The sequence below is a fragment of the Doryrhamphus excisus genome, unplaced genomic scaffold (assembly GCF_037039965.1).
Source record: "Doryrhamphus excisus strain RoL-2023G ecotype Guam unplaced genomic scaffold, RoL_Dexc_Guam_v1.1 HiC_scaffold_24, whole genome shotgun sequence".
Classification (NCBI taxonomy): domain Eukaryota; kingdom Metazoa; phylum Chordata; class Actinopteri; order Syngnathiformes; family Syngnathidae; genus Doryrhamphus; species Doryrhamphus excisus.
Window position 1 is genome coordinate 2,213,962 of NW_027621862.1, and position 16,852 is coordinate 2,230,813.

Genomic DNA, 16,852 nt, shown 5'->3' on the forward strand with positions numbered 1-16,852 from the left:
AACGTGTTGGGTCACGTGATGCTAGCAGGACGTTTGTATTGAATGACAAACTAAAATCACGTGTCCCAAACACGGAAGTGACATGGTAGCTGCAATGAAGGTGTAAGTCTTGTAGCGTCTTCGTCGCATTTTAGTTTATTTTAAATGTCACTATTCGTCTTAAGTGTTTCCGTACATTCACTATGAATGTGTCGTCTTTTCGAGTAGCTGTGCCACTCTTTCTGGTGGCTATATCTGTTGTTTTGTTTTGTTTTTTGCTTTCTCAAAGCCAAGCACAATTGTTTTAGATAGCTCAATAAGCAAGCATAGGAGTCATACACCACGTGTTGGGTCACGTGATGCTAACAGGACGTTTGTATTGAGTGACAAACTTGAATCACGTGACCCAAACACGGACGTGACACGGTAGCTGCAATGAAGGTGTAAGTCTTGTAGCGTCTTCGTCGCATTTTAGTTTATTTTAAATGTCACCATTCGTCTTAAAAACTATAATAAACTTTACCGTAAAGTGTTTCCTCACATTCACTATGAATGTGTCGTCTTTTCGAGTTGTTGTGCCACTCTTTCTGGTGGCTTTATCAGTTCTCGTAGCTGTACTGATACAAACCCCGGGTAAGTACAACAGCGCCATCGCCTGGCCACTTCCTCTTCTATTGTCACAATTACCCGGCTTGTGTAACCCCTCCACAGCCATGCCGCCTCGCCTGGTCGTGGCCGTCTCCGCCGTGGGTGTTTCCTCTATGGTGGGTATGGCGCTGGTCTGGAAGGACATCCGCTCCAAAGTGAGGGGACAAGGCCGGACGTTAAGCAGCCTGCTCGGCCAGTACGTGGCCGTGAAGGCGGTGGGTTGGCTGGGCAGGCGGCAGCGAGCCAAGCTGGAGGTCGACACCGTGGACGTGGGGAGAGTCCAGGAGGACACGCTCATGGGACGACTTAGGAAAAACGAGCAGACCATTTACGGCAGACTGTTTGACTTCAGTTCAATAAAAGGTGAGCGGAAATACAACTTATTTTTTTTACCTCTGTCATTTCATTAGGTACACCTGTACAATCAAAAACACTGTATTTATATCTTGTATGAGCCCAGAACACAGTAAATCAGTGGTCTCAAACACGCGACCCGCGGGCCAAATGTGGCCCACAGGACACTAGTTTGAGGCCCCCGCCTTGATAAGAAAATTTAATGTTAGTGCGGCCCACGCAAGTTTGATATGGATGCTGTATGGTATCATGTACCCGGAAATAATTATTACATTTGATTAATGTTCATGTTAAAGGTTAAATAACTGTTAATAGTTATCCTCCCTATCCGTGTGGAAGTGGTAAGTTTTTGGCTATTTAAGTTGAAAGGAAATAACTTGAAGGCTACCATTTAGGTCGCTAGCTCTCTAGTTTGCGAGTTAGCATGTGTCTCAAGACCCTGCAGTTGCGCAATATGTTGTAAATAAAAATATAGTATAAATGTGATTATAGTCGTGTTTTGTCATGTCTACAGGGCTCTAATAATGCTTTGTTCATTTTAATCTGAAAAAAAAATAATTTGTCTACCCACCAACTATATGTGGTTTCTTAAGTTTTTATTATTTGCTGTTTCATTATTATTATATTTATTTATTACTGATTGATTTTCTTTATTCTTGATTTGTTTATCTATTTTTCATCTTATTTTGTGCAGAAAAATAAAAATTAAGATATTTGAGAACAGTGGAATGTTTTATCAGAGCTTTTATTGTAGAAAAACAGAACCAAAGCACTGAAAAAGTTTGTATATTTTTCTGTTTTTAATAAATTTTTGCTTTAAAGACTAAAAAAGGTGGTTGCAAACATTAGAGAGACATGCTTTTTGTACACTAGACACACATATTTCTACACATTATTTTTCAGACAGTGCAACGTTCCGGGAACGCCATCCCATCACCACATACGAGCATTACCGTGACCTCATAAGCCGAGTGGCCGCCGGGGAGGAGAAAGTGCTAACTGCCGAGAAGACCTCCATCTTGGCTATGACTTCCGGGACATCTGGTCCCAGCGCCATGTTGCTCAGCACCAAGGACACCAACGCCGAGTTCTTCCTGCAGGTATGGAAATAATAATAAAATAAATAATAATAAAATAAATATTTTTTTAATAGGGCGTGGCTGTGTGTCTCGACGCCATGCGACAAACGTTCCCAGCCACAGACAACCTTCAACGCACCACAAAGTTCTTCTACACACCAACTTTCCGCCAGTCCACAGCCGGCATTCCCATCGGACCTAATTCCTCAACACCGGCTTCTTCTCGCCACATGCTGAACCTCTACACCACGCCTTCACCGGCGTTCCAGGTACCACATCCATATTTCGAAAACTCTTCTCTTCATTGTGACGCAAACTGTCGCTCCAGGTTCACAACGAGAAGGACGCGCTCTATCTCCATCTCCTCTTTTCCCTCAAAGATCCAAGTGTGGGAATACTGGAGTCCAACTTTGCCTCCACTGTCTTTTACGCCTTCAGCGCCTTGCAGGTAAATCGCCCATGATTCGAATCTCGTTATAAAGCAGCCTAAACATCAAACACGTATCTTCTCAGGAACGTTGGCAGGAGCTTCTGGAGGACATTGAGCTAGGGAAAGTGAGCACGGCTTTGAATTTGGAACCTGATGTTCGAGTCAAACTTGAAGCTCTCATGAAGCCGGATCCGAAAAGAGCCGCTCAGCTGAGAGCGAAATTCCAGGCAGGCTTCCGGGGAATCGCTAAGCGCCTTTGGCCTGAACTCCATCTTGTTCTGGCGGTGGATTCCGGCTCCAATGAGATCTACGGGGAGATGTTGAGGGCCGGTTTCTGCCAAGGAATCCCCTTCTATTCACCGTTCTACGCTGCTACTGAAGGTAAACGTGATTTATGATCGCATTGTGGAAATTCGAAGCTGAAGCTTTGGTGACTTGCAGGTTTAATCGGGGTCAACCTGTGGCCCGAGGACCCGAAGCGGCGCTACCTGTTGTGCCCTCGCTCGATGTTCTGTGAGTTCCTGCCAGAGAACAGCATGGAGGAGGAGATGCCGTCCACGCTGTTGATGGAGGAGGTGAAGGATGGGCAAAACTACGAGCTGGTCATCACCAACGCTGCAGGTCTCTTCAGGTGGGCTCACTCGGGACCCTTGGCCCTTGACCCTTGACCCTTGGCTTCCTTTAGGAACATTCAATCAGTCATGAAGGATATTTGTTTGCAGGTATCGCCTCGGAGATGTTGTGAAAGTGGTTGGATTCCATAACAGATGTCCCATTGTGGAGTTTCAGTACAGGTAAGCTGGCTGGATAAAGATAACAAACATGTTGATATATTGGCTGCGCGGTGGGTGAGTGGTTAACACTCAGGCCACACAGCTAGGATACCCGGGTTCGATTTCCCATTGTTGAGTTTCAGTACAAGTAAGCTGGCTGGATAAAGATAACAAACATGTTGATATATTGGCTGTGCGGTGCTTTAGTGGTTAATGTACATGCTACACAGCTAGGAAACCCGGGTTCGATGTCCCATTGTTGAGTTTCAGTACAGGTAAGCAACCTCATGGTAAATGATGACATCCAATACAGGAGCTGGCTGGATAAAGATAACAAAGATGTTGATATATTGGCTGCGCGGTGGATGAGTGGTTAACACTCAGGCCACACAGCTACGATACCCGGGTTTGATTTCCCATTGTTGAGTTTCAGTACAGGTAAGCTGGCTGGATAAAGATAAACATGTTGATATATTGGCTGCACGGTGGATGAGTGGTTAACACGCAGGCCACACAGCTAGGATACCCGGGTTCGATGTCCCATTGTTGAGTTTCAGTACAGGTAAGCTGGCTGGATAAAGATAACAAACATGTTGATATATTGGCTGCGCGGTGCTTTAGTGGTTAATGTACATGCTACACAGCTAGGAAACCCGGGTTCGATGTCCCATTGTTGAGTTTCAGTACAGGTAAGCAACCTCATGGTAAATGATGACATCCAATACAGGAGCTGGCTGGATAAAGATAACAAAGATGTTGATATATTGGCTGCGCGGTGATTGAGTGGTTAACATGCAGGCCACACAGCTAGGATACCCGGGTTTGATTTCCCATTGTGGAGTTTCAGTACAGGTAAGCTGGCTGGATAAAGATAACAAACATGTTGATATATTGGCTGCGCGGTGGTTTAGTGGTTAATGTACATGCTACACAGCTAGGAAACCCGGGTTCGATGTCCCATTGTTGAGTTTCAGTACAGGTAAGCAACCTCATGGTAAATGATGACATCCAATACAGGAGCTGGCTGGATAAAGATAACAAATATTGGCTGCGCGGTGGTACAGTGGTTAATGTGTCGGCTTCACTGCCAGGAGACCCGGGTTCGATGTCCCATTGTTGAGTTTCAGTACAGGTAAGCAACCTGGCTGGCTGGATAAAGATAACAAATATTAGCTGCGCTGTGTATTTTGGAGACCAGAGTTCAATTCCCCAGGTGTGTGGGGTTGTTTTGACCCTTGTGAGGATAAGCAGTAGAAAATGAATGAATGTACAGTTGTACCTACTGTTGTGTTCAATGACCGTAACAAAAATGAGTGTCCTGCTAGGCGTGGTCAAATGTTGAGCGTCCGAGGGGAGAAGGTCTCTGAGATGATGTTCCTGGACGCTTTGAAGAAAGCTGTTGCTCAGTGGCCTGGTGCTCAGCTGGTGGACTACTGCTGTGCAGAGAGCGGCATTCTGGGTAAATAAAAAGCCATACTGTATTAGTACTCTAATGTGTTTCCTGTTGTGCTCAAATGAATTTCCCATTTTCCAGGAGATTCCATGGGTGGTTGTGATCCTCACTACCAGGTCTTCATTGAGCTGAAAGGCGTGAGGAACCTCACAGAGGTGCAGCGCGACAAGGTGAGAACGGGTACTCCGGTTTCCTCCCACATTCCAAAAACATTCCATATTGTCCAATTGTTGACATCCAATACGGGAGCTGACTGGATAAATATAACAAACGGTGGACCAGTGGTTAACATGGTGGCTACACAGCTCGGAGACCCGGGTTCGATTCCACCCTCGCTCATCTCTGTGTGGAGTTTGCATGTTCTCCCCGTGCATGCGTGGGTTTTCTCCGGGTACTCCGGTTTCCTCCCACATTCCAAAAACATTCCAAATTGTCCAATTGTTGACATCCAATACGGGAGCTGACTGGATAAATATAACAAATTGGTTGCACGGTGAACCAGTGGTTAACACGGTGGCTACACAGCTCGGAGACCCGGGTTCGATTCCACCCTCGGTCATCTCTGTGTGGAGTTTGCATGTTCTCCCCGTGCATGCGTGGGTTTTCTCCGGGTACTCCGGTTTCCTCCCACATTCCAAAAACATTCCAAATTGTCCAATTGTTGACATCCAATACGGGAGCTGGCTGGATGAAGATAACAAATATTGGCTGCGTGGTGGTTAAGTGGTTAACACGTCGGCTTCACAGCCAGGTGACCCGGGTTTGATGTCCCATTGTTGAGTTTCAGTACGGGTAAGCAACCTGGCTGGCTGTATAAAGATAACAAATATTGGCTGCACGGTGTAGCAGTGGTTGATGTGGTGGCTACACAGCTTGGAGACCCGGGTTCGATTCCACCCTCGGTCATCTCTGTGTGGAGTTTGCATGTTCTCCCCGTGCATGCGTGGGTTTTCTCCGGGTACTCCGGTTTCCTCCCACATTCCAAAAACATTCCAAATTGTCCAATTGTTGACGTCCAATACGGTGGAGCAGTGGTTAATGCAGTGGCTACACAGCTCAGAGACCCGGGTTTGATTCCCCGGGTGTGTGTGTGGGGTTTCTACAGGTTTCCTCCCACATTCCAAAAACATGCTAGGTTAATTAGCGACTCCAAATTGTCCATAGGTATGAATGTGAGTGTGAATGGTTGTTTGTCTATATGTGCCCTCTGATTGGCTGGCTCGCCCAAAGACAACTGTGATAGGCTCCAGCACCCCTCGTGAGGATAAGCGGTAGAAAATGAATGTATTAGCTTCCTCAAAATAGCCCCCCCCCCCTTTGCTTTTTCTGATGTTATTCCTTCCGTGTAGTTGGACCTGTGCCTCCAGCAGGACTCGGCAGTGTACAGGTCCTACCGCATCAAAGGCAGCATCGGACCAATGAGAGTGCAGCTGGTGGCCCACGGTGCGTTCAAGGAACTCCGTAAGCAGATGATGAGCTTTTCCAACACCTCGGCCAACACCTTCAAAATGCAACGAGTGTTACGGCGGAAAGAATACGCCGACTTTCTCTTGGGGAAAACAGTTTCCTGAACACTTGCGGGCGTAAGTGCATTGTGGGAAAAATCACGTCATGCACGGTGGTAAAAGGGAATTTCACTGCTGGTGCCTTCAATGTAACACAGACTAGTACAGCATAGTGTACTATGATGGGTGGAACAACTGATCCCGGGTGGGATACGTAGTAGTGGTCTGCAAACATTAAATATTTATTCTGTACCATTCATTAGTTTGCATTAAATTGAATGATATTAACTTTTATTATTAAGTGTGTCAGTACATTATTTGACTTTCAGGTTTCACCAAGTCCGCCCTTGGAAGCCATTTTTTTTTTTTTAATCGGTCTGTGACGGCAACAACAAACTCAAATATTCAGAAGATATTCAACTAATACTGGTAAGTATTATTTCACACTTATAACTGAATTTTTTTTAATCTACATTTTTATCATGTTCAATAGTATGAATAATGCCCCTTGCATTCTTTCAGTTAATTATCAATATTTTTTTGAATTTGTAAATTCATGAATTTGTTTATTGCAGAAAATACCTAAAATCTATTTTATTTTATTTTATTTTTGCAATTGATAATGTTAGTTGGACTCAAACGTCACCCAAAAAAAGAAAATTAATTATTTACAAATAAAAATATGTAAAAAAATTGTTTTTTGTCATGGCTGTGACTTATTGTGTTTTTTTAAATTCTTTACGTTGCAATTTTAATATCCTGACATAAATTTGTATGAATGAAATGAAAGTACAGGATTTAAGTGTTAGTGCAAGGACAACTTTAACCGCTAGAGGGCGCAATTGCACAATGATCCTTTCTTTGTGTCATTACTTTGGGCAAACAGTGGATTTACTTTTCATGTATGCTTTTAGCAGCTATCATTGATATCCATAGACTGTATTATAGTATATTATGGTGTACTACAACAAGGGGAGATCAATGCTTAAATAAAAGTATAAAAGTTAGTATTAGCTGCTGTTGCACTTTTTGATTATTGCATAAGTCAAGTGTATGGTGTTTGCACAGTTTGCTTCTCTCTTGCGGGTCTCCCTGTTTGCAAGTGGGCTATTATTTTTAGCAGTCATGCCCTATTTCTGCAGAGATTTGACATTGGCGCGCATACTTGCTTGTACTGTATTTTGCAGAGAGAGAGAAAGAGAGAGAGAGAGAGAGAGAGAGGCCAACATTTGTCGTTTCTTTTTTCTTAATCAATGCAATTTTTTTTTCTTTCACAGATTTCTTCCTCTGGATTTAAGATGAGTTGGAGGCGTGTGTCGTGTCCCCCCCGTGCTTGAAGGATAAACACTCCCAGCTTGTGTGCACATCTGCCGCTGCAACAGAGGGCCTAGATTTAAGAATGACAGGCTCTGATTTGTCAATGGCGGCCCAGAGAGGGAAATGGTCACGTGTTTAATTGAGAAGACGAGCATATCGGAGTGAATGACGACGACTTCATAGTATCAAGTATGTGCTTTTCCAATCATAAATACATACTCAAACATGAGACAAATATATTCATACGGCTATGTACTTCATGTTTTCTGTCTGAGTTCGAATTTCAAATCAAATAACTGAAGCTAACCGAAGTTAGCAAAGCAGGTTTTAGCTAGGTGGACCCAACAAAATGTCTGCTTTTACTTCCGGTTTGGATCAATCTTCTGCATGTAATATTCATACGCTATGTACTTCATGTTTTCTGTCTCAGAGTTCGAACTTTTAATCAAATAACTGAAGCTAACTGAAGTTAGCAAAGCAGGTTTTAGCTAGGTGGACCCAACAAAATGTCTGCTTCACTTCCGGATCACACTTCTGGATCAACAACAAGCAGAGATGGCGGATGTACAAAAGGTAGGACATTTAAAAAAAAACAAAAAAAAAAACCGAGTAGAACGGCTGGCCGGCGTTTGAATGCAATCCGAGAGCAGATCTTCTTGGACTTTCGCTGGGGTTCTTTTTCCAACCTTTTCACCTCCTGGCCAGTTCTCTTATGAAGTATTTTCACTGGCAGCCAAGTCATCTCCTCTCATGAGCCGTATCCACTAATTAATTACCGCATTAATACTTCATTATTCATGTTATAGCGAGCTCACTTGTATACCTGCACTTTTAAGGAGATTAGATAAAGAAACATAGGAAGACAAGATGTGTGCCATCTCTTAACTTGAATTAAATTTTCATTTCATTTGGCTCTCTTCATACTTACAAATAAACGTCATATCTTTCTTTCAATAAAATACAGTAACTACAAAAGCACTCAAAGAGCGCTAGCAAGGCTAACGTTAGCTTGCTGACACCTACCATTATAGTGAAAAGTATGTGTCTAAGCTAAAAGTGCTACTATGCTAGTTATCGTGCTAACACGTAGCATATAGTGCTAAGTGTTTATATATGTTTCTACTGATGAAAATGGCTAAAAATGCGATGTTAATGTTATCGTGTTAACACTTAGCATATAGTGGTAAGTGTTTACGTGTGTTTCTACAGATAAAGATGGCTAAAAATGCTAGTATGTTAATGCTAACATGCTAGCAAAGCTAACGTTAGCATGCTGCCACCTAACATTATTGTGAAAAGTATTGACAAGTGTCTAAGCTAAAAATGCTACCATTCTAATGTTATTGTGCTAACACGTGGCATATAGTGCTAAGTGTTTATATATGTTTCTACTGATGAGAATGGCTAAAAATGCTATGTAAATGTTATCGTGTTAACACTTAGTATATAGCGGTAAGTGTTTATGTGTGTTTCTACAGATGAAAATGGCTAAAAAGGCTACTATGTTAATGTTAACATACTAGAAATGCTAACACCTACCAATATAGTGAAAAGTATTTATATAAGTGTCTAAGCTAAAAGTGTTATTATGCTAGTTATCGTGCTAACACGTAGCATATAGTGCTAAGTGTTTATATGTGTTTCTACCGATGAAAATGGCTAAAAATGTTAATGTTAACATGGTAGCAATGCCAACGTTAGCATACTAACACCATTATAGTGAAAAATATTTATATAAGTGTCTAAGATAAAAATGCTACTATGCTAATGTTATCGTACTAACACGTAGCGGTGTTACTTTTACTTTTTGGTTGGCCGGCCCTACTCCTGGGGAAGGTTCACCAGCGTGCCGTGTTTTTGCCATGTGTGGATAATGGCTCTGATGATCTGAAACAAAAAATCAGGACGAGAGCAAACACTGCATATGTGTACAAATATATAATATGGAGTATATACTGTATTTTAATAGTGTGTATTTACATCATTAGTATGGTGGGGTTTTTTTAGGAACTACCTGTAGGCATCCCTTCCTGTGCTGTGCCAGCTGCAGTGTCTGTTTGACTTTCAACCTATTACTTGGGTGTGTTAAGCATCAAGTCCTCATGAAAAACATCTCCTGGCTTATCCGTGTAATCCGCTCTTAGCGGCTTTCAGCGCGGAGCCTTAATTCTCTCACGAGGATGCTGGAAGAAGAGGATGGAGGGGGACGGGAGGGGGGACTGAGCTGGACTGAGACCCATTTGTAACTTATAGTCTAGGAAAGCCTCCACACAGTGTGGAATCAGTGTAAAGTGAAAGTGGAGCGGCACGGCGACTGCAAAAAAAAAAAAAAAAAAAAGGGAATGTTTGCTTTTTTTGAATGCAACTCCCGTGAGGAAAAGAGCAGGTGAACACAATAGAGAGCATCGACCCGCACGCGGCTCATCCATCTCTTGTTGCTTTGCAGACGTGCACACAAAAGCCATGTGCTGATAGTGGCTTCCAGTGTCAGCTGCAGCCTCCATCCTCCACCCCTCGCTCCCTCCCTCTCTCTCTTTCTTTCTTTCTTTCAGAGGATGCAAGCATGTGATTGGCTGATGCCTCGCAGGAGTGGATGCGAGCAGGATGCAGTTGAGAGAGGTGGCTGCCAGGAAGCTGGGGTTGGATGCGTCTGTCATGGACTTGAGCGCAACTTGCTAAGGAAAACATGTTTGGATGTCACATTTGACTCATCATGACTTATGGAGCAAACTGCTTTTAAAATGACTTTCTTCGTATAAATGTGCGTTCCGGTAGTGGATCACCACCCGCGCTGACACTGCTGCTGCGCCTGTGGAACGATGTGACCTCCCCGTTTCCGAAGCAGGGTGAAGATGCCGGTGATGAAGGGGCTCCTGGCCCCTCAGAACACCTTCCTGGACAACATCGCCACTCGCTTTGATGGCACCCGTAAGTACAAATTTTCAAAATATGATACTGTGCAAAAGTTTTCGGCCACCAGTAGTCTAGCTTAAAATTGTACCTGTACATTTGAGGTTCCTGGTCCTGGTTCCTGAGGGAAAGTACACATTTCCTACAGAACAGGGCTTCTCAACTAAATGAGAAGACTACTTACTATTACTATTTTATGTACAATGTCAATGCAACCATTTAGACTCCATCAAATGACTATATATATATATATATATATATATATATATATATATATATATATATAATCATAATTAATAATAATGTTAATACATCCCCTGCTGATTTTGCAAGTTCAACCCCCCCCTTCCATCCCCGACTATTGCCACTTATGCGTCCAAAAAGCACACAAAGTAGTCCTCGTGGATAACAAACACCGATCACTGCCATTCAAACCTCTCCACCACCGCTAGCAAGATCAAACATCCGTCAAAAGACCTCATAGTCAAGACCGTAGACGTGCGCAAGACTGGAATAAACTCAAAGACCATCAGCAAGAAGCTTTATGAGGAAGAGATCTTGCAAAATGTCACCTGATAGTGTCAGGATAATTGTGAGGAAGTTGAATAACAAGCTTAGAATTACATGAGAGGACATGGTTAATGATGTCAAAGGAGTTGGGAGCACCAAGAAAAGCTTTGCTTGAATGGATTGAGATCCCGCAGTGCCTGAAAGGTCCCCTTTTTTTAAAAAAAAAAATTGAGACAAATCCTAAAAATTCTGGATTTTAAAGGGTACACTTAAGCCTAGTTTACAACTGCATGTATTTGGTCCCTGTAGTAGTATTCAAGTATGAAGTACAGTATATGTACATGTTGAAATTATCAAAATTTGTGTCATGCATAACTTATGGGTTAACTTTTGCACCACTTTTTAGAGCAAGTCGTCATGAATTCTCAAGTAATTTCTGTATCCTCTTTTGATTTCCCTTGGGAATTTCTCTTAATAACTAATCATAATTCCCAAAGCGGTTTTCCCGTAGTCGGCAATTCCCTCTCCCGCACTGTCCGTGAAATATGCAATGAAAAATATATGATAATATATTATAATTATAAACTACCTCACCTTGCATTGCTCCTCACAAAGCTACACTCAACAGGTCTCACTCTGTTCATGCTGTTGTCCTATGGAACAACGGTGCTGGAACCAATGAGTGAATGGGAGGCGGGTGGAAATATTCAATTTATATGGAAATATATATCGAGGTCGGCAAAACTTATTAACTCCATTCATCTGTTTTCTACACCGCTTAATCACACGAGGGTCGCGGTTATGCTGGAGTCTATCCCAGCTGTCTTCAGGCGAGAGGCGGGGTACACCCTGGACTGGTGGCCAGCCAATCACAGGGCACATATAGACAAACAACCATTCACACTCACATTCATACCACTTACTGAGTCTTTTGACATCGCATAGTAGTTGGTTAATATTCTGCATCATACATTGGTAGTGTATTGTCTGGTTGATGTGACACAATACTCTTACTGTAGTACTGTAGCTATATATGCAGTATATGTATTTACATTCCAGCAGCCATTTTTATTTATTCATTCATTCATTCATTTTCACGAGTGTCGCAGGGGTGCTGGAGCCTACCCCAGCTGTCTTCAGGCGAGAGGCGGGGTACACCCTGGACTGGTGGCCAGCCAATCACAGGGCACATATAGGCAAACAACCATTCACACTCACATTCATACCTATGGACAATTTGGAGTCGCCAATTAACCTAGCATGTTTTTGGAATGTGGGAGGAAACCGGAGTACCCGGAGAAAACCCACGCATGCACGGGGAGAACATGCAAACTCAGAGATGCCCGAGTGGGGAATCGAACTTGTCAACTAGTCGAACTAGTAAATACTACCTCTTTACAAAATAATTGAATACTTATTTTCAGTACTCTGGTGTTTTTTAAGGTTCAAAAATGATGAATATCATTTGTTATTTTGTGTATTTAATAAAAACTGTGAAATAATACAACACTACTGGCTGAAAGCTTTGTCACATATGACACCAGAAAGTACTCGTTGCATAATTCAGTAGATATTTGCATTTACAGGAGATCTGAACATGTGTGCTGTATAAGGGTCATTTGTAAGTTGCTTTCAAGGTTATACCTTTTTTAAAAAAAAAAAAAAAATTAGGGGTTATGTTTGCTTTTACACAGAGTTGTGCTTATTATCTCCTCGACCTCAAGTGCAGCATTTCACTCGTTTGGCAAAAGCACTGATGCCGTTTGGATGCGGCAAAACCGAATAAAAAAAATACTAATATTCACACAGATGAGCTTCAAATCAGGCTCTTGTTTTGTAGCTGCTGCCACCTCGGGGGAGCTTGTGGCTCGTTGTAGGCACAGGCCTCTGGGACTCTGTGTGTGTGTGTGTGTGTGTGTGTGTGTGTGTTGGCCTGTCATGTTTGGACTTTTCTCTGTCGCCTCTGTCATCTCAATGAGCACACAGATGCTTGACTGTTAATGTCTGACATCACGTTGACTGGCAGGGAAATACTTTAGGAGACATGTGACAAATTGCTTGTTTTTGTTGCTTTAAAGGTTGAATTCATGAGAGAGTTGTTGCATCGGATCACGTTGCAGCGTTTAAGTATCCCTGGTTAGTGTAGTACTACAACTACAGTACTCTCTCTTACTGTCTAATTGCATTAGATGCATTTTTCATTTCTGACTTGGGCTGCACGTGTGGTTAGTGTGCAGGCCTCACAGCTAGGAGACCTGAGTTCAATTCCACCCTCGGTCATCTCTGTGTGAAGTTTGCATGTTCTCCGGGTACTCCGGTTTCCTCCCACATTCCAAAAACATGCTAGGTTAATTGGCTAACTCCAAATTGTCCATAGGTATGAATGTGAGTGTGAATGGTTGTTTGTCTATATGTGCCCTGTGATTGGCTGGCCACCACTCCATGGTGTACCCTGCCTCTTGCCCGAAGACAGCTGGGATAGGCTCCAGCACCCCCGCGACCCTCGTGAGGATAAGCGGTAGAAAATGAATGAATTAATTAATTTCCGACTTCATGCCCGATATCAAGTGGTCGTTACATTTAAACACAGAGTGGGGCCGCACGGTGGAGAAGTGATTAGCACGTTGGAGACACAGTCTGGAGATCAGGAAGACCTGGGTTTTGTGTTTGCAAAAACATGCATGTTAGCTTAACTGGCGTCCATAGGTATGAATGTGAGTGTGAATGGTTGTTTGTCTATATGTGCCCTGTGATTGGCTGGCCACCAGCCTCTCGCCCGAAGACAGCTGGGATGGGTTCCAGCATACCTGTGTGACCCTAGTGAGGATAAGCGGCATAGAAAATGGATGGATATCAGCGTGTACTGACAACTGATGACTTTTTTTTAAAAACTATAATGAAACCAAAAGCTGGTTATCAGAATAACTGGAATAATAATTATTATTATTTTGCTGGGTGTTTAATTGAGCATCTGTTCGAGGAGAGAGAGTCCAAATATGAAGAATGTTGGTGTCAGTCCAGTCCAAAGAAGACGCAAAATCAGCAAAAAAAAAAAAAAAAAGTAAAAGTGCTGACTTAAGCAGCCACACAGTCAAAATGTCAACACAGGCGTACTTGACAGTAAATAGTCAAAATATCATAATAATAGTCACCTTAAATTAGCGTTCGTTGTCACTCTTATTGATTGAATCCACTAATTGTGTCCGTTTTAAAAGTGGGATGCAGTGCTGTGTTACCCAGGTCAAAGGTTACAGCGCAGCCTCGCACGACCTCTCAGGTTGTGTGCTGTCACTCATGCTTGCATTCTCTCTGTGTGTGTGTGTGTGTGTGTGTGTGTGTGTGTGTGTGTGTGTGTGTGTGAGACTTGTAACTGTAACACAGTGACAGCAGCAGTGTGCTGTTCTAACCACGAGGCAGCTGTAAGGAGAGATAAGAAGACCCTTTATACCCCCTACCCTCCTCACAAGCAAACACCTTTCACTTAAAAAGAGAGCAGAGAGCAACACACACACATACACACACACACATATACACACCACAACTGTCAGCAAAGTATACCTTGAAAGTGTGTTTTTAATCTGGCGTCTGCATTAGGTGCATTTCATTTTAACATCCAAACATTCAGAATTTTTCCCATTACAAATCCTGGAGATTGAATTTTATCTGTTCCTGTGTTAAAATGTGGCTATAATACTTTCATTAACCCGCAGGAGGTGCTTAAAATTTACTTCCACACAACAACAAAATACATAATCTTTTCAAAAACTGCTGTGAAAATGTCATATTTATATATTATTATTATATTATATATTCAGATTATATTTATATTTTTCACTTAAAAGCGTCTTTTAAAACTACTTCGGTATGACCTATACAGTCCATCCATCCATCCATTTTCTATACCGCTTATCCTCACTAGGGGGCATGCCGGAGCCTATCCCAGCTGTCCTCAGGCAAGAGGCGGGGTACAGCCAATCACAGGGCACATATAGACAAACAACCATTCACACTCACATTCATACTTATGGACAATTTGGAGTCGCCAATTAACCTAGCATGTTTTTTGGAATGTGGGAGGAAACCGGAGTACCCGGAGAAAACCCACGCATGCACTGGGAGAACATGCAAACTCCACACAGAGATGGCCGAGGGTGGAATTGAACTCGGGTCTCCTAGCTGTGAGGTCTGTCAACCACTAGACCGCCGTGCAGCCCAAGTCGGAAATTATCCATCCATTTTCTCACTGTTCCAACCATTCACACGAACACTTTTTGGAATGTGGGAGGAAACCGGAATACCTGGGGAAAACCCACACACGCACAAGGAGAACATGGATGCTCCGCACAGAGATGCCGGAATCAGGAACTCCAACCACTTTTGCCTGATGGTGGCGTCTTGAGGAATTGTAAACAAATGTGTCTTTCCCTTACGAGCCATTGCTTGCAATGTAAACAAAGAAGCCAAACTATAGCCACGCCCATTAGAAAGCCTGATCCTCTGTGACATCACAAAGGAACAGTTTTGCAACGCCCCCTCGAACCAAGCGTTTTTGAGCCATCCCAAACTTCTTTCAGAGCTCACTTCCAAACGCGCAAACCTCATTATCTGAAACTTTGGAATTGTTTAACACGAGAATATAACATTCTAACTACGTTTATAGGTCAGAAAAGTGGAAAAAGTATAATCGGTCCCCTAATAGAGAAAAAAACCTAATAACTAGTCGGGCTAAAAAAGTAAAAACTGGTAACTTTTTTGTGCAGGAATCGGGGTACACAGCTTCAGGTGTTCAAATGTTTGAAGGGGCACGACACACTGGAACACTTTACATGATTTCCTTTGGGAAAAATGTGTTGACGAACTTCTTGGAGGAGCAGGTCTTCTTTATGTGCGCCACAGAGACCATAAAACAGCCTCTCCTCCCCGTGCTTGTCACAGGCTCTCCAACTCATCTCAGTGTGGCACAATTAAGACTTCATCGCACCCTGTAGAGTTTATAAAATTGAACGAGTACATCACAGCAGAGCGTAAGCGGCGGACGCGAGAGTGCTCCCAAAATGTCCACGTGACACCTCCAGGTGTCTTAAGCGTGCAATAATACAGGACGAGAGACGGAGATGAGTTAAATCTATCAGCAGGCAGAGGAGCTTGACTGTGTTTTTCAAAGAATACTGTATAACACAAGACTCCTGAGAAATACCCTTGAAACACAAATCTAAAGAAATAGCCGACGGAGACAAACGAGAAGGGGCGGGAGGAACCTACAGAAATGTTCCAAAAATTCCAACTCCACGGTCTCGCGAGTCTACAAGTGTTAGAGAGCACCTGCATTCATCTCCTGTTTACATAACACTCACCAAAGTATAGCTTTATTCACTATCCCCTTAAGTAAAGTTACTATTTTTAAGTAGGTATTGAAGCAACTAGACCAGGGGTCTCAAACTCAATTTACCTGGGGGCCACTGGAGCTAGGGTCTGGGCAAGGCTGGGCCGCATCAGGTTTTCCAAAAAAAAAAAAAAAAAACGTATTTATTAAAAACCGAAAAATATACAACCTCTTTCAGTGCTTTGGTTCTGATTTTTTTTACAATAAAAGCTCTGATAAAACATCCACTATTCTCAAATATCTTAATTTTTATTTTTCTGCACAAAATAAGATGAAAAATAAATAAACAAATCAAAAATAAAGAAAATCAATCAGTAATAAATAAATATAATAATAATAATAAAACGGTAAATAATAAAAACTTAAGAAACCACATATAGTTGGTGGGTAGACAAATTTATTTTTCAGATTAAAATGAACAAAGCATTATTAGAGCCCTGTAGACATGACAAAACACGACTATAGTCACATTTATACTCTTTTTATTTACAACATTGCGCAACTGCAGGGT

At 42.5% G+C, this 16,852-nt stretch overlaps 2 protein-coding genes across 6 annotated transcripts in view; both read left to right on the forward strand.

Moving 5' to 3' along the window:
- Positions 1 to 83: 83 nt before the first annotated feature.
- ghdc (GH3 domain containing) lies at positions 84 to 6,515 on the forward strand. 2 transcript variants are annotated; one of them, XM_058061662.2, is made up of 11 exons: positions 84 to 612; positions 691 to 990; positions 1,885 to 2,081; positions 2,135 to 2,329; positions 2,389 to 2,508; positions 2,574 to 2,871; positions 2,932 to 3,121; positions 3,213 to 3,284; positions 4,589 to 4,722; positions 4,798 to 4,886; positions 6,066 to 6,515. In XM_058061662.2, the coding sequence occupies exons 1-11, from the start codon at positions 465 to 467 to the stop codon at positions 6,285 to 6,287; spliced, it is 1,965 nt and encodes a 654-aa protein (XP_057917645.2). In that variant the 5' UTR covers positions 84 to 464; the 3' UTR covers positions 6,288 to 6,515. The 2 variants fall into 2 exon arrangements, with proteins under 2 accessions (XP_057917645.2, XP_057917646.2); XM_058061663.2 differs by lacking the exon at positions 84 to 612 and having other exon boundaries at positions 632 to 990.
- A 35-nt stretch (positions 6,516 to 6,550) lies between these two features.
- The window catches only part of kcnh4b (potassium voltage-gated channel, subfamily H (eag-related), member 4b), a 31,975-nt gene continuing 21,673 nt past the window's right edge, over positions 6,551 to 16,852 (forward strand). For 2 of the 4 annotated variants that reach the window (XM_078788761.1, XM_078788762.1), the window contains exon 1: positions 9,078 to 10,466. Coding sequence is in view for 2 of the 4 variants with exons in the window: in XM_078788760.1 (XP_078644886.1) it covers positions 10,391 to 10,466 (76 nt within the window). In the remaining 2 variants the exon portion in view is untranslated. Of the gene's footprint in view, positions 6,651 to 7,498; positions 7,728 to 8,074; positions 8,112 to 9,077; positions 10,467 to 16,852 lie in introns of those variants that run through there. The other 2 variants (XM_078788760.1, XM_078788759.1) reach the window with 2 other exon arrangements.

Excerpts from the sequence above, each read along its gene's own strand:
- ghdc (XM_058061662.2), top strand. The coding sequence starts at position 465 with ATGTCACCATTCGTCTTAAAAACTATAATAAACTTTACCGTAAAGTGT. Across the intron at positions 2,872-2,931 it reads GTTCTACGCTGCTACTGAAG|GTTTAATCGGGGTCAACCTG; the intron begins GTAAACGTGATT and ends GGTGACTTGCAG. Across the intron at positions 3,122-3,212 it reads AACGCTGCAGGTCTCTTCAG|GTATCGCCTCGGAGATGTTG; the intron begins GTGGGCTCACTC and ends ATTTGTTTGCAG.